Raw genomic sequence first — 26,318 nt, 5'->3', positions numbered from 1 at the left:
AGATGGAGCACGATGGGGAGTGCGCTGCATGGGGGATGGAGCACGATGGGAAGTGCACAACACACCACACACACACACACACACACTGGGAACCACAAACAACTGCCCTACACAGACACCTACACACACAGACAACGCTGCACACACACAACACCCAACACACAAACACCGCGGCACACACAAATATACGCACATACCGCACAACACACACATTGCACAAAACATACCTCCCCCCAAAACACACCACACACACACACAAACCGCGCAACACACAATGCTACAGACACACAGCGCTCCACAAACAACGCAACACACATACAACACCGCTCTCACCCCCGTCACACCCAGACAACACCCAGAACATGTACAGCGCCTACACAAACACTTGGTAACTACACACAACATATATATATATATATATATATATATATATATATATATATATATATATAACAAAAATCATACATGAACTACACAATACGTAAATTCTAGAATACCCGATGCGTAGAATCGGGCCACCTTCTAGTTTATAATAAGTACAGTTGGAAATTTTAGTGCTTTAGTGAACATTTAGTGCTGGCTTTTTTGTTTTTTCTACAGGCAACATCAATGTTGTATGTCGTGGGCATTGCTCCTAAAAGCACACATCTGTTGTAAATGTTTGGTAGATGTACAAAAAAACAAAAATCAGTGTTCTTCATAAACGCACTAGTCTACATAATAAGCTTCTGAAGCACAAAGTCTTGTTGAAGTCTGACAGAGAAAATAGTTGCTCGCATTTTGCTGGTTATCTACATCTTTAGGTAGAGGATGGTTTAGAAGGCAATGCTTAGCTAAAAGAGCTGCTGTTAGCTTCCATGTTCTCCATTGCCGATAGCGCCTAATATAGCCTATAGCCTACCATCTCCCAATAACCCTGGTTACCGTACATTGTGGTCAACAGTGCAATAGGAGGTTATGAAGAAATTGGCTCAGGACATGCTCACATGAAGTTTTTATGCTGTAGCTTGTGTTCGTCTATCTGCAATTCCACCCGGTGCAAACATACCCTAAAATATTGTATAAAATCATTATTTTGTGATAAGACTATCTTCTTTTGTACATGGATAATATTCTAGGAAGAGTTTTATATATGTATATATGTGTGTGTGTGTACATTTGTTATATTCTGTGAATTTTTGTTATTTTCTACTTGCAGGTTGGACCTGATATTTTGCCGACCAATGCATGGTTTGCTATGGTGCTTGACACCCTGCTTAGTATTGTCAACAGTCAATACTATCCTAAGGGCAGAATCTTTCCTTGGTTCCAACACGTAAGTTTGATGAAACAGTTTGTATATTATATTTTACAATGTCTCTACATTTACAGTGCAATGTTTGAGATTTCACTACTTAGTCCACAGTTTTGAGGGTGCTGCGGTGGAGTGGGTCATCGGGGGCACGAGCAGGCTGCAGCAGCGCCTGCCGTGACCACGTGGGCTCGGCTCATTACATATGCACGCCCATCCTCCCGCCCATCTCTCAGCGCTGAAGCCGGCGCTGACAGGTGGGCGGGATGATGGGCGGAATGATGGGTGGGGGGTGCGCGCATACTAAACAGCAAGCCCGCATGATCACCCCTGGCAACTACAGCCTGGAGTGATCATGTGCGGCTGTATTCACTGCCCCCCGCACATCATCATCAGCGTGGGGTGCAGTGAATCGGTACACTCACCGGTCCCCTGCAGCACCGCAATCTCCTCCTGTCTGTCGGCCGCGCTGTGTGGAGACTAGCGGTGCTCACAGCGATGATGTCACAGACAGGAGGCACAGACAGGAGGAAATCGCGATGCTGCAGGGATCGTGGCCGGCTCCACACAGCGCTGTTGGCACAGACGAGAGGAGGAGCAATGCTGTGTGGAGCGAGGAAAGGTGAGTATAAATGTTTATTTATTTATTGATTTTGTGTGTGCCACAGGATGTAGGACACATAGCAGGATGGGGGCATATGAGCAGGATGATGGCATATGAGCAGGATGATGGCATTTGAGCAGGATGATGGCATATATAGCAGGATGGGGGTATATAGCAGGATGGGAGCACATACCAGGATGGGGGTATATAGCAGTATGCGGCCATATGCCAGGATGGGGTATATAGCATGATGCGGCCATATACCAGGATGAGGTATATAGCAGGATGGGAGTAGTACATACCAGGATGGCAGTATATAGCAAGATGGGGCTATTCCAGGATGAGGGATATATATATATATATATATATATATATATATATATCTATCATTACCAGGGTGGGGTACCTTTATCCCCATTTACATTATCCCCATCACAGTGTCAGCAGCAGGTCATGACCACATTTTTTGCTTAAAATTTTATTTTCCTTCTCTAAAACCAGGGTGCGTCTTATAATCTGAAAAATACGGTATATTTTAAAGGACTATTCCCTTCTTATCAGTGCGGACTCCATTTTTTTCTAGTGGATGCTGTGGTAGGAAAGGGGGCCACGGTATGTGATCCTGTTCATTAATTTCTGTAGAAGTCCACAAACAGTTGAGCAAGGTTTGATTGCTTTTTGACTGGCTGATTTCAGATGTCCCCATTGAAGTTTATGGCGCTATTAAAAGAGGCATATGATGGATAGGTATTGTACCCATATCTATCACACATTTATGTAGCATAAATGTCATAAAACACTCATTGTAATAGCCTTTCAGCTCTCCAGACACATACATAACATTGGTGTAGCATTGTCTCATTTCCCAATTTGATGCAATTTTCTTCGGCGCTCCATTGAGAGACCCAGACGATTGGGTGTATAGCACTGCCCTCCGGAGGCCACACAAAGCACTACACCAAAAAGTGTAAGGCCCCTCCCCTTCTGGCTATACACCCCCAGTGGGATCACTGGCTCACCAGTTTTCTGCTTTGTGCGAAGGAGGTCAGACATCCACGCATAGCTCCACTGTTTAGTCAGCAGTAGCTGCTGACTATATCGGATGGAAGAAAAGAGGGCCCATACTAGGGCCCCCAGCATGCTCCCTTCTCACCCCACTTGCGGTTTGTAAGGTTGAGGTACCCATTGCGGGTACGGAGGCTGGAGCCCACATGCTGTTTTCCTTCCCCATCCCCCGAAGGGGCTCTGAGGAAGTGGGATCTTACCGGCCTCCAAGCCCTGAGGCCGGGCTCCGTCCACAGACCCATTGAACCTGCTGGATAAGGAGCCGGGGTACCGTTCAGGGACAAGGCCCTGCAACATTCAGGTACTCTGTGTCCCCCTATGGACTGGCCGCGCACACTCCAGACTTGCTGGGTGTGCTAGTGCGCCGGGGACAGTAGCGCTGCGCGCTGGGGTTTGAGTCACTGCAGCTTAGCTGAGTGACTTTATGTGTTGGGGAACTACCGCGCCGGCCGCTCCGGGAGCGGCGGCGCGGCTGGGACTTGTAGTGCGCCGGGGACTTAGCGCCGACCGTGCTTTTACGACGGCGGCGCTTATAAATCTAGTCCCCGGCTTTTGCGGCCTAGCTCCGCTTCGTTCCCGCCCCCTCCCTGTCAATCAGGGAAGGGGACAGGCGTTGTGCAATCGTCAGCGCCGAGGGCTGGAGCCTTATTTACATGCTCCAGCCCTCTCACTGAGCACAGTGGGACGCAGGTTTCCCGCTTTTTGTCTGAGCACACCCAGGGCCCGCCCCCCCTCCACAGAGACGCCGGCAGCCATTCCTGCATGCAGTCTGGCTGGGGAACGGACACAGGCTCTGGGAGACCCAGACAAGGGATTTCTGGCGACCACACACCCGCGTTAAGCGGGCGGTAAGCAGCACATTCGTGCTGGCCCCACTAGTGCCACAGTGTTATTTAGTGTACTTTTTCCTGTACCAGATATATCGATATATATTGCACTGTAAAGTTGCTTCTTGGCTGTATACCCCTATTGCTCTGAGGAGACGACAACATGTCATCTGCAAAACGCAAGGGTGCCAAGACACGGGCTGTGAACGCTGCTTGTGCCGCTTGTGGGGCTAATCTACCGGCAGGTTATAATGACCCCCATTGTGTGCAATGTTCGGTCCCGGTGCCACTTCGTCAGCCGGAGCCTATGGTGGTAGTGGCCCAGGCAGAGTCGCCGGTGAACCCTGTCCCGGTGACGGGGACAGAGTTTGCTGTTTTTGCGGACAGGATGTCTGTCACTATGACAAAAATCCTAGAGACCTTGCAGGCCAGGCCAGTTACTCAGTCCATGGACACTGCTGCGTCAATGTTCCCCGGTCCCCCTCAGTTGGAGTTAATCAGTGCTTCAAGGGGGTCCCAGGCATCTCAGCCTGACGGCTCTGATTCAGATGACAGTCCCAGGCAGCCTAAGCGTCCTCGCTGGGAGAGACCCCCCACGTCATCACGCGGATCAGGGTCTCAGCGAGAAGAGTCTCTACATGATGAGACAGAGGAGGGTGATCAGGAGTCTAATCCTGAAACCGCTCTCAATCTGGATACTCCTGATGGTGACGCCATGGTAAATGACCTTATAGCGGCCATCAATAGTCTATTGGAAATTTCTCCCCCTGCCCCTTCTGCAGAGGAGGCAGCTGCACAGCAGGAGAAGTTCCATTTCAGGTATCCCAAGCCTAAACTGAGTACTTTTCTGGACCACGCTGACTTCAGAGAATCAGTCCAGAAACACCATGCTTACCCAGACAAGCGTTTCTCCAAACGTCTTAAGGATACACGTTATCCCTTTCCCCCTGACGTGGTCAAACGCTGGACCCAGTGTCCAAAGGTGGACCCCCCAATCTCCAGGCTGGCAGCTAGATCCATAGTTGCAGTGGAAGATGGGGCTTCACTTAAAGATGCCAATGACAGACAGATGGACCTTTGGTTAAAGTCTGTCTATGAAGCTATTGGCGCGTCGTTTGCTCCAGCATTCGCGGCCGTGTGGGCACTCCAAGCTATTTCAGCTGGTCTGGCACAGGTGGACTCTATCATATGTCCAGCAGTGCCGCGAGTAGCGTTCCTAACCTCGCAAATGTCTGCGTTTGCGACTTACGCTATCAACGCTGTCCTGGACTCTACAAGCCGTACCTCAATTGCGTCTGCCAACTCTGTTGTCTTGCGCAGAGCCTTGTGGTTAAAGGAATGGAAAGCGGATTCTGCTTCCAAAAAATGTTTAACCAGCTTGCCGCTATCTGTGGATAGACTGTTTGGTGAACAATTGGCTGAAATCATTAAGCAATCCAAGGGTAAGGACTCCTCCTTACCCCAGCCCAGATCCAGCAAACCTCAACAGAGGAAGTGGCAGTCGAGGTTTCGGTCCTTTCGAGGCTCCAGCAAGACCCAATTCTCCTCGTCCAAAGGGACTCAGAAGGAGCAAAGGAGCTCAGATTCCTGGCGGGCTCAGTCACGCCCCAAGAAAGCAACCGGAGGAACCGCTTCCAAGGCGGCTGCCTCATGACTTTCGGCCTCATCCCTCCGCATCCTCGGTCGGTGGCAGGCTCTCCCGCTTTTGCGACATTTGGCTGCCACAGGTCAAAGACCGGTGGGTAGCAGACATTTTGTCTCACGGGTACAGGATAGAATTCAGTTCTCGTCCTCCGCCTCGGTTCTTCAGAACCTCCCCACATCCCGACCGAGCAGATGCCCTTCTGCAGGCGGTGTGCTCACTAAAAGCAGAAGGAGTGGTGATCCCTGTTCCTCTGCAGGAACAAGGGCAAGGTTTTTACTCCAATCTTTTCGTGGTTCCAAAAAAGGACGGCTCGTTCCGTCCTGTTCTGGACCTAAAGCTGCTCAACAAGCATGTGAACGCCAGGCGGTTCCCGATGGAATCCCTCCGATCCGTCATTGCCTCAATGTCTCAAGGAGATTTCCTTGCATCAATAGACATCAAAGATGCTTATCTCCACGTGCCGATTGCTACAGAGCACCAACGTTTTCTACGTTTCGTGATAGGAGACGAACATCTCCAGTTCGTAGCTCTGCCATTTGGTCTGGCGACAGCACCACGGGTTTTCACCAAGGTCATGGCGGCAGTGGTAGCAGTCTTGCATTCTCAGGGACACTCGGTGATCCCTTACTTGGACGATCTACTTGTCAAAGCACCCTCTCAAGAGGCATGCCAACACAGCCTGAATGTTGCGCTGGAGACTCTCCAGACTTTCGGGTGGATCATCAACTTTTCAAAGTCAAACCTGGCACCGACTCAATCACTAACATATCTTGGCATGGAGTTTCATACTCTCTCAGCGATAGTGAAGCTTCCGCTGGACAAGCAGCGGTCTCTACAGACAGGGGTGCAGTCTCTCCTTCAGGGTCAGTCGCACCCCTTAAGGCGCCTCATGCACTTCCTAGGGAAGATGGTGGCAGCAATGGAGGCAGTCCCGTTCGCGCAGTTTCATCTGCGCCCACTTCAATGGGACATTCTCCGCCAATGGGACGGGAAGACGACTTCCCTAGACAGGAAGGTCTCCCTTTCTCAGACGGCCAAGGACTCTCTGCAATGGTGGCTTCTTCCCACCTCATTATCACAGGGAAGATCGTTCCTGCCCCCATCCTGGGCAGTGGTCACGACAGACGCGAGTCTGTCAGGGTGGGGAGCAGTTTTTCTCCACCACAGGGCTCAAGGGACGTGGACTCAGCAGGAGTCCACACTTCAGATCAATGTTCTGGAAATCAGGGCAGTGTATCTTGCCCTATTGGCCTTCCAGCAGTGGCTGGAAGGAAAGCAAATCCGAATTCAGTCGGACAACTCCACAGCGGTGGCATACATCAACCACCAAGGAGGGACACGCAGTCGGCAAGCCTTCCAGGAAGTCCGGCGGATTCTGATGTGGGTGGAGGAAAGAGCATCCACCATATCAGCAGTTCACATCCCGGGCGTAGAAAACTGGGAAGCAGACTTCCTCAGTCGCCAGGGCATGGACGCAGGGGAATGGTCCCTTCACCCGGACGTGTTTCAGGAAATCTGCCGCCGCTGGGGGGTGCCGGACGTCGACCTAATGGCGTCTCGGCACAACAACAAGGTCCCGACCTTCATAGCGCGGTCTCGCGATCAAAGAGCTCTGGCGGCAGACGCCTTAGTGCAAGATTGGTCGCAGTTCCGGCTCCCTTATGTGTTTCCACCTCTGGCACTCCTGCCCAGAGTGTTACGCAAGATCAGATCCGATTGCGGCCGCGTCATACTCGTCGCCCCAGACTGGCCGAGGAGGTCGTGGTACCCGGATCTGTGGCATCTCACGGTAGGCCAACCGTGGGCACTACCAGACCGTCCAGACTTACTGTCCCAAGGGCCGTTTTTCCATCGGAATTCTGCGGCCCTGAACCTGACTGTGTGGCCATTGAGTCCTGGATCCTAGCGTCTTCAGGATTACCCCAAGGGGTCGTGGCCACCATGAGACAGGCTAGGAAGTCCACTTCTGCTAAGATTCTACCACAGAACGTGGAAGATTTTCTTATCCTGGTGCTCTGCACAAGGAGTATCCCCCTGGCCATTCGCGTTACCTGTCTTTCTTTCCTTCCTGCAATCTGGGTTGGAAAAGGGCTTGTCGCTCGGCTCCCTTAAAGGGCAAGTTTCAGCACTATCCGTGTTTTTTCAGAAGCGTCTAGCGCGACTTTCTAAGGTGCGCACGTTCTTGCAGGGGGTGTGTCATATCGTACCTCCGTACAGGCGGCCGTTAGATCCGTGGGATCTAAACAAGGTCCTTGTTGCTCTCCAGAAGCCGCCTTTCGAGCCCCTGAGGGATGTGTCACTTTCTCGACTCTCACAGAAAGTGGTTTTTCTGGTAGCGGTCACGTCTCTTCGGAGAGTGTCTGAACTAGCAGCGCTGTCATGCAAAGCTCCTTTCCTGGTGTTCCACCAGGACAAGGTGGTGCTTCGCCCCATTCAGGAGTTTCTCCCTAAGGTGGTATCATCTTTTCACCTTAATCAGGATATCTCCTTGCCTTCCTTTTATCCGCATGCAGTTCATCGGTATGAAAAGGATCTACATTTGTTGGATCTGGTGAGAGCACTCAGAATCTACATTTCCCGCACGGCGCCCCTGCGCCGCTCGGATGCACTCTTTGTCCTTGTCGCTGGTAAGCGCAAAGGGTCGCAGGCTTCCAAGGCCACCCTGGCTCGATGGATCAAAGAACCAATTCTTGAAGCCTACCGTTCTGCTGGGCTTCCGTTTCCATCAGGGCTGAAGGCCCATTCTACCAGAGCCGTGGGTGCGTCCTGGGCATTACGACACCAGGCTACGGCTCAACAGGTGTGCCAGGCAGCTACCTGGTCGAGTCTGCACACTTTCACCAAACATTATCAGGTGCATACCTATGCTTCGGCGGACGCCAGCCTAGGTAGAAGAGTCCTGCAGGCGGCAGTTGCCTCCCCGTAGGGGAGGGCTGTCTTTGCAGCTCTAACATGAGGTATTTCTTTACCCACCCAGGGACAGCTTTTGGACGTCCCAATCGTCTGGGTCTCCCAATGGAGCGCCGAAGAAGAAGGGAATTTTGTTACTTACCGTAAATTCCTTTTCTTCTAGCTCCTATTGGGAGACCCAGCACCCGCCCTGTTGTCCTTCGGGATTTTTGGTTGTTTTTCGGGTACACATGTTGTTCATGTTGAACGGTTTTCAGTTCTCCGACGTTACTTCGGAGTGAATTTGTTTAAACCAGTTATTGGCTTTCCTCCTTCTTGCTTTTGCACTAAAACTGGTGAGCCAGTGATCCCACTGGGGGTGTATAGCCAGAAGGGGAGGGGCCTTACACTTTTTGGTGTAGTGCTTTGTGTGGCCTCCGGAGGGCAGTGCTATACACCCAATCGTCTGGGTCTCCCAATAGGAGCTAGAAGAAAAGGAATTTACGGTAAGTAACAAAATTCCCTTCTTTTGGGGGGTTGGCAATTCAAGCTAAAATTTACTGGCTAGTAGATGTTTTCACAGCCCCATTTTAGTTACTAATACTACCGAACAATAAAGGCCAAATAAGTTTTCCCAATGGCTATTGCTTGTGTATGGTCAGGTTTAGCAGATCATAAATACTAGTTTTTATAATAACTTGTTTTTAACCCCTTCGCCTTAAAGCCTTGTTTCAACTTCCTGACCAAGCATTAGATGTCCGCCAGGAGATTGACAACATCCAAATACCAGGCCCTCCGGGGCAAGTTTGGAGCAATGCAAACGACTGGAACCTCCTCTGCCCCGATCTTTTTGAGAAGTCTGGGCAGAAGAGGTAGAGGTGGAAATGAGTAAGGCATCCACGTTGCAGGAATATGATCCCTCTGTGAGCCTGCTATCCTACGAGGAGGAAGATGCCAAAGTGCAACCACACCATTTAAGAAGTGCCGTACTGAAAGACAAAAGTGGAAGGAGCAGAGCCCAGCGAGGTGAGACACATCAACGCTGATTGGCTGAAAGACCGATTCAGACTGGCTGAAAAGGTTACACCCGATTATTGGCTGGGACACTCCAGATGGACACATGGCTTGCAGTCTGCCAGTAGGAATAGCACCAACAATGGTTGACCTGCTACACCCCACCACAGAGAGAGATGGCCGCTGAAATACAGGTAGCCTTGCAGTGCACCGAGATGACCAGCTAAGGTCAAATAGAGCTCAGATGGGCAAGTAGAACAGCCATCAGCAGCACTTATCCCCTGCACAAGGACTGTCCCCTTCTCTCCCTCAGAGACGTACATTGGTGACTGCCACCCCAAAGAACGGAATAGAGGAAGGGGAGGTGTGGCTTATGACAGGGTTATTCTTACCTGTCCTGTAGAACTGGACCTCTTTAATTTCTGCTCCATGTACATGTGCGCTATGTGGGGCGGCAGGCAAGAGCTAGTTGACTTACAGACTGATGTCCCAGTACCAGACTACCAACAGTGTCAAGGTACATTGGTCCAGCCCCACTGATGTGAGAGGATATGGACTGAACAATTACAGCCTGTACTCTCTGTTACTACCTTAATGAAACAGAGTGCACGATTACAATCTGTTACCCAGAGATATCCATTTGAAAAACACAAAGAAAAAAATGGTTAATGCCTAATCTAAGATAGGTCTGAGACAGACATTGCCTCCAACTGACACTACAAGAAACTGAGCAGGCCTGACTCCGGCAGGCGAGGTATAGTCTGCCGGGGAGGAGCCAAGTTTATTTAGAAGCAATAATAGTTTCAAACTCAAGGTGGCAGCAGACTATTTCATGGTTCTGTGTCCCCCAATGAGATAAAAGAGAAAATATGTCGCTGGTGGGGGACATGATACTGAGAGGGTTAGATGGGGAGGGTCATAATACTGAGTGGGAGGCTGGTAGGTGCCATAATACTTTGTGAGGAGCTATGAGTGACTGTAAGGGCCCCCATTTCGACTGAGAGCCCCCATACTGATTAGAGGGTTGTGGGGCCATCATGATGAGTAGAAGGCAGTGGGGAGTCCCATACTTAGTGGGGGTCTCCCATGCTGAGTGGTAGTCTCATAATAAGTAGAGGGCTCCCATACTGAGTGGAGGCCCTAATTTTCTGGTGTGTCATATTGACAGGTGCTACACTGTTTAGTGAAACTGTGAAGGAGAGGGGATTTACCGTGGAGGCCCCTTTTCTTCACAGTGTGTCAGGGGAGAGGGATTTTGGGGGCATTGTACTCTTACATGGCCAGAAAAGGTGTATTGCTGGTGAGAACACGAAGGGGCTTCAATAGGGATATAATTTTTTTTTCATTTTTTATTTTCAAGGGAAGTGGGCAGGTTGCCCTGTAATTTCCCTGCACGTCACTGACGTTTGATGTTTTTATTCATGCCTAAAAAATCTCTACTAAAATAGGTTTTACACTTTTAGGTTTGTGTCCTTTTAAAGGTTTATGCTGATTTAAAGCAATAAAATCAGAGGTATTTACTCTTTCCAGGTCCAGCACCAGCTTTCCACTGCTGGAACTGTGATATGATGCCACAGAGTATATTACTGTTCTACCCAGTAACTAAGCTCAGCATCTTGTGCCATCGAGCTCAATGATGTGCTGCAGTGGTGCTGTGCACTGTAGACATGACATAGCTGGTTTATCCAGTATACAGAGACCGGAGCAGCAACAGACAGCATACACTGGACCTGGGGAGGGTGAATACCAACTGATGGCAGTCATGTGCTACAGAGGCAAAGCTGCCTTTGCAACATCACATAGTGCATAGTATGGGACAAGCATCTCTATGAAGCTGCTGGTCCGAACTGTCAGTCTGCTAGAACACGTCACCCCCATCAAGCAGGAACCTGAAAGACAGGTGTATTCGTGCAGAAGATAACAATTCTGTAATTAGGGGCGCATATAGAAATGTTGGCGCCCCATTTCAGAAGTTCTGATTGCCCTCCCCCCCCCCAAAAAAAAAAAAATAGTAGTATTAGTCTGGGTCACATAATAGCATATCTCAAAACTGTTCAGCCCTTTTAAAGTAGTTTTTCTCCTATTGAAGCCCCTAGTTTCCCCTTTCATTGCACCCATACACAGTGAATTCCTCCACTGTATGCTCCACACACACTATGATGACCCTACTGTACCTACCCTCAACTACCCTAGCAAAGAATGGTGACTCAGACTTAGTAAGATCCCCAACTGTGATCCCCCAGACAGCTCTTCATGCAGTATAATGAGCCTACATACAGTATAATGGCGTCCATATCACTCCACGCTGTTTAAAGGCTCCCACAAACCCTCCAAACAGTTTCATGGCACCCCACACAGCCCACTGCACAATATGATGGACCCCACACAATCCTTCACACTGTATAATTGCTTCTATGCATTATATATATATAATATTATATATAATTATATCTATTTGGCTTCTACATAGCTCTCCAAATAGTATAATGGCCTCCAAATTGTCCTCAAAATAAAATAATAGCCTTGACATAGCCTTCAATATAGTATAATACATCCCCCATAGTCCTCCATACTGTATACTGGGCCCCACATAGTCCTCCATATAATAATATGCACTATCCGTAGTCCTCTTATATTATAATGCATAGTCCTCCATATAGTATAATTACAGCACATATTCCTTCATGTAGTATAATGCCCAGCCCTTAGTTCTTCATATAGTATAATGCACAGCCCATAGCTCTTCATATAGTATAATGCATAGCCCATAATTATCCATATAGTATAATGCACAGCCCATAGTCACTCATGTAGTATTATGGCCACAATGTACTCACTGATTTAAAAAAATACTCACCTCTCCTCAGTCATCTGCTGCATTGGTCTCAGCAGGGAGCTTTCTGAAGTTGTGTCTTCACTGCTCTGCACACAGCTGGCGTGATAAGTGACATCATCGTGCGTGTTGCACTGAGCTGTCAGATCTCCAAAGCAGTGGGAGATATAGGACGTAGCGGACAGTGGAGCAATCCCTCTTTCATCATTGCTTTCAACTGTATCAGCATCAACGATGCCAATGCAGATGGATGTGTGATGCTGAGCGGAAAGGGTGGACTGGGATCGGCGCTAGAGATGTGAGAACTCGTGGAAGTTCTGTTCAGCGGGTGCAGCCGGACTTTTTGAAAACGTTTGGTTTGGGACCCGGACTCGACCTGAACCCCAATGGAAGTGTCACTAATTGGACATTTTGGGTCTCCGCCCATATGCAGCCCAGCCATAAAAAGACCACTTCTGGGGGCAGGGTTTTTACCTTTTTTTGAGTGGTTTGCATACGTAAAGCACCTGAACTCCGAACTTGAACTCCTGTTTTATTTTTTTATTTTTGTAAAGTCTGTGTTCGGTCCAAACACCAAACCTCGGGTTCTCTCATCTGTAGTCAGCGCTAGCACCGGACCCCCGACTCATGAGCCCCATAATGGCTGTGCAGTACGCCACTTTTTGTAATCCAGCATTAAAGGGAGTCTGCCACTCTAGAAATACTATTTGATCTTGGGCGGCACGGTGGCTCAATGGTTAGCACTGCAGTCTTGCAGCGCTGGGGTCCTGGGTTCAAATCCCACCAAGGACAAGATCTGCAAGGAGTTTGTATGTTCTCCCCGTGTTTGCGTGGGTTTCCTCCGGGTTGTCCGGTTTCCTCCCACATTCCAAAGACATACAGATCGGGACTCTAGATTGTGAGCCCCAATGGGGACAGTGTTGCCAATGTATGTAAAGCGCTGTGGAATTAATAGCGCTATATAAGTGAATAAAATTATTATTATTATTATTATTACCTTGTCATTTGGTCCAGCCCCCGGGCAGTTTCTCTGGGGGCTTCACTGCTTGAGGCACCAGGTCCGTGTTCCTGCCAGTGCTTTAATTCTTTCCATAGACTCTGCGTATGTGCATGCAGCGTTCTCTACTGAACGCTGCTGCACGCTCACTTCTGAACGCTGCTGCAGCTCAACACATACATCTTGATGCTGGCCAATGCAAACATCAGGACATTCTTTGTGGGGGGAGTTAGTGCGCTCTATGCTCCAATTCCACTCCTTCCTTTGGTGAATGCAGCAAAGTGTCTCTTTTGTGATATATTTACAGCATTTATTAGCAGCAACAACATCCAGACTACCTATTATCATATGCCTCCCCAAAAAGAAGCAGTTCCTGCCATCACATTTGGAATGAGTTAATTAACTGTTTGACCAAATCTAGCAGTTGATAATTTTGTGATTTTATAAATCTCCAAATGGGCCTGGGCAGAATAAAGGTTCACCACCACTGATCTAGACTAAATAACTCAAGGAAAGACAAAAGGGAGTCAGCTCACCAAATGGAAGAGATTCGCACGCAGTTGCCCAGGTCCAGGCTTCCAAGAGGGCAATGCAAATCCAAGAATCTCCTCCCGGGAAAGGCTTTCCATAATAAAAGGTTCTCTTTATTGAAAACTCTTCAATTCAATCCACTGATCAAAAACTGATGCATTTCGACAAAGTTGCCATAGTCCTGGTCTAAGTGCTAAAAAATAGTGGTGACCTTTATATACATCTATAGGTAACACACCTGGTTATATGACAACCAATAAAAAAGTGTAATTAAAAATATCTGATGTTCAGATACAAAGTTAAAAAAAAATATATCAGAATAGCAATACAACCATAAGAATGAATATATTTTAACCAAACATCATATTAATCATCATATCTTTGTCATGTTCTAATGTTATACACAAATATGATATATTGATGTGAAACTAGCTATTGAACCTGTTCTACACCCGGATGTTGATGTTTTAGCATTGAGCAGAACTTTGTGGGTTGGGTCTTTTTTTACATATTCCTCCTGTGGCTGCTTTCTTCCCCTTTATATAGATTTTGCGCCACGGCTGTCCTTATCATCCCTATGGCCAGGGTGTGCGCATTGCTAAGTTTACGTTGTACGGTAGTTGAATCCTTCACTAAAATGGGTCTGGAGTGAGTGCATACTGCCAACTCAGGTGCTATTTTATTGAAGACACTGTGTCTGCAAATATCATCTAAAACAAACTAGTGACCGGTAACATTCACAAAGACAGTGTCTTCAATAAAATGATACCAGAGTTGGCGGTATACACATGTGCTGACTCCAGCTCCATTTTATTGAAGAATTGAACTACTACGTGAACATAGCACTGTGCACGCGCTGGCCAAACTGTTCTGCTTGGGCAGAAGGACGCATTCAGCATTTTTTTTAGTAAATATAGTAGTGAATGAATGAGTGCATTGGCAGATAACAGAGAGCAGCAGCGTGCAGTGGTCAACGCCAGTGACATCAGTGAATTGGCCCTGAGTGTCTGTGTATTGGCAGATAACAGAGCGTAGCAGCGCATACCCTTGTGTTCAGTGCAGTGTTCACTCCCATTGAATCTCATCTGAAGTCGGGTGTACACGTCTCAGCTTCGGAGAGGCGCACTGCACTTGATCAGAAGAACAGCTTCTGCTTCAGATGATGCTCATCGTGAGTGAGCACAGCTGCGCACAATTTCCAGGGGCGGGTAGTGATGCTGTCTTGTGGAAATCATGTTATTATGCCCACAGGGGTGTGATCACATGGAGAGGCTGACTAGATTATGGAAACAACGCCCCCATCAACTAGTCAAGGCCCTACTTAGCATAGAAACAGTGCAGTTTATAAATCCTTTTTCTAAGCATTAATTTTAGTGAAAAGCATTACACAGGGCTGGATAGGCAGGGCATTTTGATATACAGATATGAATGCTGCTGGAGGGCAAATAACACAGCCACGTGCAGCCTATTGACATCATCAAGGTGCGTTCGCCTGTGTCACAGAGAAAGTGACTGGCAGGGAATAGAGGACAGACTCCTGCGTTCCACTGCCTGCACTGTGCGTAGCTGCGGGATCGCTCCCTGCCTGGTATGCTGCATGTGATGAGGGCAATCTGGCCAGGGCCCTCCTGGAACCTGGAAGTCCGGACAACAGTTCAGATTGCCCTCATTATTAATTGGCCAGCAAGGGCCCCCAGAACCTTCGGGCCCCGATGCAGCTGCATGGTGGTATGTTCGCCACTGAAGAGAGAATTGTGTGTACACTTTCATGTCTGTCTTGTTTTTTATCTGGTTCTAATTGCATGTCTACCGTTAAGCGTCAAGAATCATACATATTTACTTTTTCACTCACAAAACAGCACTGAAGGCTTTTTTTTAGTCTTCCAATTTACTAGGCATCAATTATATTTTAAAAACTTGCACTCTACCTTTGACGCCTAACTTGAAGCCCTGCCAAGTCGGGAAGTTTGGTTTGCAGAGAAAAAGCTGGCAGCTTTCCATTAGGCCCTGGTGGGAGAACGTAGCAGCAGATGGCTTGTTTACTATAGGGGGTTAATTCATTTTAATGAACGATACCAAGACATAAATAACAAGGAAGATAAGTCCCAGGATACATTGCTTCAAATACATCAAAACACCAAGCACCAAGAGGGTTCTATTCCATGTAGTCAGCACATTTATTCCTACGTTACACCGACTTCCATTCAAGGCCTTAGTACCCTTCCACACTTATTCTCCATGAATTAATAAGACCTTACATAAGATATCATGCGTAAGGATATGTCTGATATCATATGTTAGGATGTGTGATATATGTTAGAATACGTGTGATATCATATGTATGGATATGTGTGATGTGAGATATGTTAGGACATGTGTGATATCTTATATTATATGTAAGGATATGTGTGATAGTGTTTCCCCTAAAATAAGACCGCATCTTATATTTTTTTTTTTGCTCCGAAAGATGTGCTGGGTCTTATTTTCAGGGGATGCCTTATTTTTTTTTCCCATAAACAACGATCCACATTTATTCTTGAACCCAAAACATATCAACATATATTCAAATTTAGTCATATTACATTCTGGAACATCAACATAACTCTCCAAACCCTGTGTGTAAAGGGTGCTTTACACGCTGCGACATCGTTACCGATATATCGTAGGGGTCACGTCATTATTGACGCACATCCGGCGCTGGTAGCAACATCGCAGCGTGTGACACCAAGGAGCAACGATCGCAAAAACGTTCAAAAACGGTGATCGTGACACGTCGCTCCTTTCCTTAACACTAGAAGTCCCAGAGAGGGGTCATTTAACATTTCTACCTTTGGAACCCAGAGACGGGTCGAATGACCTGAAGGATTTTAGCTAACATCCTATAATCACCATCTTTTGTTCTGTAATTAAGGCCATTACTGTCGCACCACAGGAGGTTGTTGTTTTCCATTTCTGGGACTTCTAGTGTTAATATCGTTGCTGCCACAGGTACGATGTTGTTCGTCGTTCCTGTGGCATCACACATCGCTATGTGTGACACCGCAGGAACGATGAACATCTCCTTACCTGTGTCCACCGGCAATGCGGAAGGAAGGAGGTGGGCGGGATGTAATGTCCCGCTCATCTCCGCCCCTCCTCAGCTTCTATTGGCCGGCCGCTTAGTGACGTCGCTATGACGCCGAACGCACCTCCCCCTTAAGGGAGGGATTGTTCAGAGGTCACAGCGACGTTGCTGACAAGCTATGTGCGTGAGACGCTACCGTAGCGATAATGTTTGCTACTGCAGCGAGCACCAAATGTCGCACGAACGACGGGGGCAGGTGCTATCGCTCTCGACATCGCTAACAATCGCTAGCGATGTCGCAGCGTGTGAAGCACCCTTTTACACATGTGCTTATGTATATTTATCTATGCATACATCCATCCACACACACTGCACTACATACCAGCCTGTCTCCTTTTCAGCTTTAGACTCCTGTAATTAAGAGACATTTTGATGACAACCTAGTCGCATGATGAGATGTCAAAAAAGGTCCTGAAGCAGTGTTATCAGGATATAGACGCTAGGGACCCTAGGAGATGGGGGCCCTGTGAAATTGCCCAGTTTGCTCTTCCTTCCCCCTAATGCCAGTTCTGAATACCAGCCTGTCTCCTGTTCAGTTCTTTTAGACTTCTCCAATTACAAGACCTTTGGTCGCATGTCTGTGAAGTCATCAAAGGTCCTTATACAATCTGATGCACGGAATATAACTGCTGGGGTCCCCAAGAGAGTGCGGCCTGAGAAATCACAAAGATTGACTTCCCCTAATACTGGTCCTGACTGTAACTAGGGCTTATTTTTGGAGTAGGGCTTAAATTTCAAGCATAATCCAAAAATCCTGTCAAATCATGCTAGGATTTATTTTCGGGGTGGGTTTTATTTTCGAGAAAAACACAGTATCATTTGTTAGGGTGTGTGTCATAACATATGTTAGGTTATGTGTGATACATGTAAGGATATGTGTGTTATCATATGTAATGATATGTATATCGTATGTAAGGATATGTGTTTTATTGTATGTAATGATATGTGTGATATATGTCAGGATATGTGTGATATACAGTTAGGTCCAGAAATATTTGGACAGTGACACAATTTTTGCGAGTTGGGCTCTGCATGCCACCACATTGGATTTGAAATGAAACCTCTACAACAGAATTCAAGTGCAGATTGTAACGTTTAATTTGAAGGTTTGAACAAAAATATCTGATAGAAATTGTAGGAATTGTACACATTTCTTTACAAACACTCCACATTTTAGGAGGTCAAAAGTAATTGGACAAATAAACCAAACCCAAACAAAATATTTTTATTTTCAATATTTTGTTGCGAATCCTTTGGAGGCAATCACTGCCTTACGTCTGGAACCCATGGACATCACCAAACGCTGGGTTTCCTCCTTCTTAATGCTTTGACAGGCCTTTACAGCCGCAGCCTTCAGGTCTTGCTTGTTTGTGGGTCTTTCCGTCTTAAGTCTGGATTTGAGCAAGTGAAATGCATGCTCAATTGGGTTAAGATCTGGTGATTGACTTGGCCATTGCAGAATGTTCTACTTTTTTGCACTCATGAACTCCTGGGTAGCTTTGGCTGTATGCTTGGGGTCATTGTCCATCTGTACTATGAAGCGCCGTCCGATCAACTTTGCGGCATTTGGCTGAATCTGGGCTGAAAGTATATCCCGGTACACTTCAGAATTCATCCGGCTACTCTTGTCTGCTGTTATGTCATCAATAAACACAAGTGACCCAGTGCCATTGAAAGCCATGCATGCCCATGCCATCACGTTGCCTCCACCATGTTTTACAGAGGATGTGGTGTGCCTTGGATCATGTGCCGTTCCCTTTCTTCTCCAAACTTTTTTCTTCCCATCATTCTGGTACAGGTTGATCTTTGTCTCATCTGTCCATAGAATACTTTTCCAGAACTGAGCTGGTTTCATGAGGTGTTTTTCAGCAAATTTAACTCTAACCTGTCTATTTTTGGAATTGATGAATGGTTTGCATCTAGATGTGAACCCTTTGTATTTACTTTCATGGAGTCTTCTCTTTACTGTTGACTTAGAGACAGATACACCTACTTCACTGAGAGTGTTCTGGACTTCAGTTGATGTTGTGAACGGGTTCTTCTTCACCAAAGAAAGTATGCGGCGATCATCCACCACTGTTGTCATCCGTGGACGCCCAGGCCTTTTTGAGTTCCCAAGCTCACCAGTCAATTCCTTTTTTCTCAGAATGTACCCGACTGTTGATTTTGCTACTCCAAGCATGTCTGCTATCTCTCTGATGGATTTTTTCTTTTTTTTTCAGCCTCAGGATGTTCTGCTTCACCTCAATTGAAAGTTCCTTAGACCGCATGTTGTCTGGTCACAGCAACAGCTTCCAAATGCAAAACCACACACCTGTAATCAACCCCAGACCTTTTAACTACTTCATTGATTACAGGTTAATGAGGGAGACGCCTTCAGAGTTAATTGCAGCCCTTAGAGTCCCTTGTCCAATTACTTTTGGTCCCTTGAAAAAGAGGAGGTTATGCATTACAGAGCTATGATTCCTAAACCCTTTCTCCGATTTGGATGTGAAAACTCTCATATTGCAGCTGGGAGTGTGCACTTTCAGCCCATATTATATATATAATTGTATTTCTGAACATGTTTTTGTAAACCGCTAAAATAACAAAACTTGTGTCACTGTCCAAATATTTCTGGACCTAACTGTATGTTAACATTACAGATGATCGGACCCGTGGAAGTTTGGTTTGGCGGATTCAGCCGGACTTTAGCTAAAGTTCGGTTTGGGACCCAGACTTGTCCTGATCCCCAGAGGAAGTCACTGATTTGTCAGTTCGGGTTTCTGCCCACATGCAGCCATGTAGCCATGCAGCCAGCCATATACAGAATACTTCCATGAGTGGGGTTTTTCCATTTTTATTGTGTTTGGTACACACTACATCTGATCACACTGTTGTTACCCCTAGTGCGAGCTGATCAAACACTGCAAGTAGCTTGCACTGGGCTGAGCACTGACCAAAGCGATGATGCTTGAATTGAGTGGTTTGCATACTTAAAGCACCAAAGCTCTGAACCCAAACGCTGTTTTTATTGTAAAGTCTGTGTTTGGTACCAACCCCCGAACACCGAACCTCAGGTTTGTTCAACTCTAGTTAGTATATGTGAGATATCATATGAGAGGGTATGTGTGTTAAGTCTAGGTCCCGAATTGATTTTTTTCTAAAGTCTGTCTGAACCCGCCAAACCGAAACTTCAAGGAGTTCTCTCATCTCTAGTAAGGGTAGATATAATATGTGTTCGGATGTGTGATTTTTCATTTTATTTTTGGGTCTAAGTAACAGATAAAGATTTATTCTTCCTTAGGGTACTTTCACACTTGCGTTTATTTCCTTCCGTTACAATCCGCCCTTTTAGAAAACAGCGGAATCCGTTAACGGATTCCGCTGTTTCCCATAGACTTGTATGGGTGACGGATTGTACCAAAAGGACCTGCGTTGCTTCCGCTGGGTGACGCTCCGTTGCTTCCGCCCAGCGGGAGGAACGCAGCATGAAACGTTGTTTTGAGCAGCGGAATCCTCTGGATTCCACTGCGTATGCTCTTTTTTTTTTTTTTTTTAAATCAAACTTTATTTTGGCTCGCGGTGGCCGAACGTTCAGCTGAGCGCTCGGCCGTCGGCAAGCGACAGCGCTCAGCTGAACGACCGGCCGCCAGCATGCCCGGCCGCCGGCAAGTCACAGCGCTTAGCTGAGCACCCGCCCGCTGGCATGCCCGGGCGCCGGCAAGTGACAGCGCTCAGCTGATCACCCGGCGGTCGGCTGCAGGGAGCGATCAGCTGATCACCTGGCGGCCGGCAAGTGACAGCGCTCAGCTGATCACCCGGCGGCCGGCTGCAGGGAGCGATCAGCTGATCACCCGGCGGCCGGCTGCAGGGAGCGATCAGCTGATCACCCGGCGGCCGGCTGCAGGGAGTGATCAGCTGATCACCCGGCGGCCGGCTACTGGGAGCGATCAGCTGATCACCCGGCGGCCGGCTGCAGGGAGCGATCAGCTGATCATTCACAATAGTCTGCCGCTGGTAAAACTGTAAAAAAAAAATCAAAACGAATTGCGTTGTTTTGCAGCATCCGTTGCATCCGTTGTGCCACTATATGCAACACATACGTTGCATCCGTTACACAACGCAATGCAACGGATACCGTTCAACGCAAGTGTGAAACTAGCCTTATAGTTTGTAACAGCACACACTTTTTCTTATTGAAAATGGCACAAGTGATGTTTGTAAAATACCAAACCTCTGTTTCCCCGGCCTGTCCTGACCTGTGTCCCTCCTGCCAATCCTGGCCTTCATCCCTACTTCCCGACCTTACCCTCCATTCTTCCCTCTCCTCTGGACTCCGGTCCTGTTCCATGACTTCCACTCTCTCCCCTGTGCTTACTTGCTCTACTGGTATCCAACCTTGGGTCTGTTCTTTGACTTTGACTTGTTTTCTCCTCGGTTCAGACGTGATATCCCAGCATTGACCCTGACTGATTGACTATCCCTGCTCTTGTGTTTGCGACCTCTTGTGGTTTTCTGTCTTACTGCACTCACGAGTTTCCTTTCTACCCCCAGCGCCCCCACTAGCGGTAGCTCAGCACTGTGGTTTTAAATAATGCAAGCCAAAAAATTTCCATGTGGGTTCCACCCCCTCCCCCCCCGCAAACAACAACACATCATGTGGTGAAATTAGGTACACTCATCCACTATACTGGTACTGTAAAATGCTGTGGATTTTATGTGAGTAAAACCTGCTCCCAAATCCACATTATTCATATCCTTATGCTGAAATTAAATGATTGAACTACATCACCAGCCAACGATTTTACGTTTTTCGTTTTATCATCCCCTTCTTCCAAGAGGCATAACTGTTTTATTTTTCTTCAATATAGCGATACGAGAGGTTATTTTTTTCTGGGACGAGTTGTACTTTTGAACGACACCATTCATTCTGCCACATACTGTACTGGAAAATGGGAAAAAAATTCCAAGTGCGGTAAAAAAAAATGAAGTTCCACAATTTGTTGTTTTTTTTTTTTTTTAATTTTATTTACCATGTTCACTACATGATAAAACTGAGCGGACAATATGATTCCCAAGGGCAGTGCAAGTTCATATAGTTTTTGTTTTTTTTTTCTTTTTCTTTTTCAATTGTTGAAAAAAAATCAGTAATTTGTCAAAAAAAAAAAGACCCATAGTGTTCTCATTTTTCGGGATCTGGGGCTCAGTGATGGCTTATTATTTGCGTCTTGAGCTGGGGGTTATTAATGATACCATTTTTGGGTAGATGTGATGTTTTGCTCACCTCTTATTGCATTTTAATGCAATGTTGTGGCGACCCAAAACACGCCATAATTCTGACGTTTTTGATTGTTTCTCGTTATGCCGTGTGCTGATCAGATTAATTGATTTTAGGTTTTAATAGATCGGGTATTTCTGAACATGGTGAAACGAGATATGTATATTTTTTATTTTCAGTGGGGCAAAAGGGGGGTGATTTTATGTTTTGTGTTTTTTTTATTTTTTCAAACTTGTTTTTACACTTTGTATTGTTTTTTAATAGTCCCCCTAGGGCAGGGGTGGGGAACCTCCGGCCCGCGGGCCGTATGCGGCCCGCCATGACCTTTTCTGCGGCCCCCGGGCACATTGCACAGTCCACAGAGCTCGGGAGGCAGCAGCGTCTTGCTTGCTGCTGGCCCTTTAAACCCTGTATGGCTTACGTCCTCATGCTAGCGTGAGGACGTACTTTGTGGGTGGAGTTAGCGCTCAACTCGCTCTTTTTCCACAGAAGAGAAGCTACTACCTCAGCGTCCGACAGGTGTGTTTGTGCTCCCATGCCTGTGTGTGCCCCTGCACATCCCCACTGCAGCCTGTGCTCCGTGCAGCGTCCCATCCACCTTGCGCATTCCCACTGCAGCCTGTTCTCCGTGCAGTGTCCCGTCCTCCTCGTGCATTCCCACGGCAGCCTGTGCTCCTCACTCTCCCCCACGGCAGCCTGTGCTCCTCACTCTCCCCCACGGCAGCCTGTGCTCCTCACTCTCTCCCACGGCAGCCTGTGCTCCTCACTCTCCCCCACGGCAGCCTGTGCTCCTCACTCTCCCCCACGGCAGCCTGTGCTCCTCACTCTCCCCCACGGCAGCCTGTGCTCCTCACTCTCCCCCACGGCAGCCTGTGCTCCTCACTCTCCCCCACGGCAGCCTGTGCTCCTCACTCTCCCCCACGGCAGCCTGTGCTCCTCACTCTCCCCCACGGCAGCCTGTGCCCCTGTGGCCTCCCCACGGCAGTCTGTGCCCCTGTGGCCTCCCCACGGTAGTCTGTGCCCCTGTGGCCTCCCCACGGCAGTCTGTGCCCCTGTGGCCTCCCCACGGCAGCCTGTGCCCCTGTGGCCTCCCCACGGCAGCCTGTGGCCTCCCCACGGCAGCCTGTGCCCCTGTGGCCTCCCCACGGCAGCCTGTGCCCCTGTGGCCTCCCCACGGCAGCCTGTGCCCCTGTGGCCTCCCCACGGCAGCCTGTGCCCCTGTGGCCTCCACACTGCTGCCTATGCCCCTGCGGCCTTCACACTGCTGCCTGTGCCCCCCTGGTATGTCAGAACCCCTAGCAATGTCCTTAAATTTCTCCCAGCCCTCCCAAGTGATATATAATCCTCCCTAGTGATGTCTAGTCCTCCCAGCCCTCCCCAGTGATGTCTAGTCCTCCCAGCCCTCCCCAGTGATGTCTAGTCTTCCCAGCCCTCCCCAGTGATGTCTAGTCCTCCCAGCCCTCCCCAGTGATGTCTAGTCCTCCCAGCCCTCCCCAGTGATGTCTAGTCCTCCCAGCCCTCCCCAGTGATGTCTAGTCCTCCCAGCCCTCCCCAGTGATGTCTAGTCCTCCCAGCCCTCCCCAGTGATGTCTAGTTCTCCCAGCAATGTATATTCCTTCCAGCCCTCCCCAGTGATGTATATGCCCTCAGCATCTCCTGTGATGTATATGCCCTCAGCATCTCCTGTGATGTATATGCCCTCAGCATCTCCTGTGATGTATATGCCCTCAGCATCTCCTGTGATGTATATGCCCTCAGCATCTCCTGTGATGTATTTACAGCAGTCCCAGCTGACACAAACGTGGAAAAACAGTTGTGAGAAGCAATAAGATCAATATTGAATAATATAGCCGCACCAAAAACAAGAAGCTTCAGCCGCCACGATGAGTTAATTGTTTGACTAAGTATAGCAGGGTAATTTTAAGTTGATAGTTTTGTGCGGCCCCCGAAGGTTGGTAGAAAATTCCAAATGGCCCTCGGCATTAAAAAGGTTCCCCACCCCTGCCCTAGGGGACTTGATGCATGCACTATGCAATAGCTTCTGCTGATGATCAGCAGAAATGCTGATCTTCTTTGAAAGCCGGTGCTCAGCCAGCCTTCACAGGAAGTTCGTCATGACAGGGACATGGTCGTGAAGGGGTTAAAGCATACATGTAATTTTAATTATTTCATAAATCAATAGTAGACATGAAAATAAGGAACTTTGTAATATATCTGATCAGACAAATCTGCTTCTTTTTCTGTCAGAATTGTTCAGTGATTCTCAATATTCTCACTTCTGAGATACAATCTGTATTCAGTGAAGACTTTTCCATTACTGAGATAGGAGATAGCAGTTGGTGCTAATGAGATTCTATGTAGAGGGAAGAGGGGGGAGAGCTCTGCCTTTAGCTCCTCCCTCTAGTGCCTCCCCTCATCTATCTACATTGGAAATGGCAGTTCTTACAGATGAGATTCTATGTAGATAGAAGAGGGAGGAGCTAAATACAGAGGGAGGAACTACATGCAGAGCTCCTCCCTTCTACATAGAATCTTCTTTAAAATAACGGTCATCTCCACTGGTGGACACAAAGAGAAAAGGCCCCTGTCAGTCCAATAGCTCATAATATTGTGCAATCCCACCTGCTTTGGAGCTGTAATTGGACCCCCTCACCTCTTGGGCCCCTGTGCGGCCTCACAGGTTGCTCCAATAATATGCCCCTTAGTTATCTACTATCTTAGCAATAGCTGTTTTTTTTCCCATTTTTGCACATTCCTTTTTTCTTCCCATTCATCCATAACTGATTTATTTTTCTGGCAATATAGCCGTATGCAGGCTTGTTTTTGCCTAACAAGTTGCAGTTCTGAATGACACCATTCATTTTATCATGTACTGAAAACAGGTAAAAAATTCCAAGCAGGTGAAAAGCTGTGTAACAAAAAATACGTAATTTTGCCATTGTTTTCTGGGGTTTGTTTTTTTACAGTGCTCATTTCATGGTAACAATGACCTGGAACTACGATTCTCCAGGTCAGGTCGATTACGGCAATACCACACTTGCATAAATATTTTTTTTCTTATTTTAAGTAGTGAAAAAATTCAGAAACATGTTAAAAAATTAACATTTTTATTTTTCCATCACAAGAGGTGTGTGAGGCCCTGTTTTTTGCATGGTGAGCTAATGGTTTTATGGATACCAGTTTGAGGTACATATGATCTTTTGATCTCACTTCTCATTGCATTTTTCTTAACCAGTTGAAGACTCAACTATATATCCCTTACCAGACCATTTTCAAGTTTTTTTTGTACATGCAGTTTATAGAGGTTTCTTTTTTTTGTTTAAATTTTAAGAAATTCAAATAGTTTTGTATTTTTTTTCCCCCTGATATCTTTTTTTTTTTTTTTAATTTAATGTTTTTATTAAAGTTTTACAAGTTAAACCAAATAAACATTGGAGGCTACCCAGCCTCTACCCCCCTCCCAACCGACCCCTCCCCAACAAACATTACACAGTATTGTAGAAAGGAGAGATAATGTCAAATCTGCAGCTCCACACATTCCTAGACAAAAGTTCTTAAGTACCATTATTACATTTATCAATTAATCCAATTAGACTTTTGTTTTTCTTTATGAGTTTTTGCTTTGTTTGGCACTGTGTACAATGCCAAACAAAGCAAAAACTCATAAAGAAAAACAATTGATTTTTGATGAAGAATCTAACCTGTTCCCATGCTACTCTCTTCTCCCCAAACCTCCGTCATCATTATAGATAAGTCTTGCAGAAATTTCTCGCCCTTTGCCCCTTGTTATCAATTTAGAGTAAGGGGTGCTTCACACATAGCGAGATCGCTACCGAAATCGCTGCTACGTCACGGTTTTTGTGATGCAACAGTGACCTCATTAGCGATGTCGCTGTGTGTGACACTGAGCAGCGATCTGGCCCCTGCTGTGAGATCGCTGCTCGTTACACACAGCCCTGGTTCGTTTTCTTCAAAGGCACTCTCCCGCTGTGACGCACACAACGCTGTGTGTGACAGCGAGAGAGCGACGAAATGAAGCGAGCAGGGAGTAGGAACTGGCGTCTCACAGCTGTGGTAAGCTGTAACCAAGATAAACATCGGGTAACCAAGGGAAGCCCTTTCCCTGGTTACCCGATATTTACCTTCGTTACCAGCCTCCGCTGCTCTCGCTGCCAGTGCCGGCTCCGGCTCTCTGCACATGTAGCTGCAGTACACATCGGGTAATTAACCCGATGTGT

At 47.3% G+C, this 26,318-nt stretch overlaps 1 protein-coding gene across 2 annotated transcripts in view; it reads left to right on the top strand.

Moving 5' to 3' along the window:
• The window catches only part of FOCAD (focadhesin), a 334,145-nt gene that overhangs the window by 237,206 nt on the left and 70,621 nt on the right, over positions 1-26,318 (top strand). For both annotated transcript variants that reach the window (XM_075316251.1, XM_075316242.1), the window contains exon 26: positions 1,199-1,315. In XM_075316251.1, the coding sequence (XP_075172366.1) occupies positions 1,199-1,315 (117 nt within the window). The remainder of the gene's footprint in view (positions 1-1,198; positions 1,316-26,318) is intronic.

Source organism: Anomaloglossus baeobatrachus, chromosome 1 (assembly GCF_048569485.1).
Source record: "Anomaloglossus baeobatrachus isolate aAnoBae1 chromosome 1, aAnoBae1.hap1, whole genome shotgun sequence".
Lineage (NCBI taxonomy): Eukaryota > Metazoa > Chordata > Amphibia > Anura > Aromobatidae > Anomaloglossus > Anomaloglossus baeobatrachus.
This window is presented reverse-complemented; position numbering and strand designations above follow the sequence as displayed.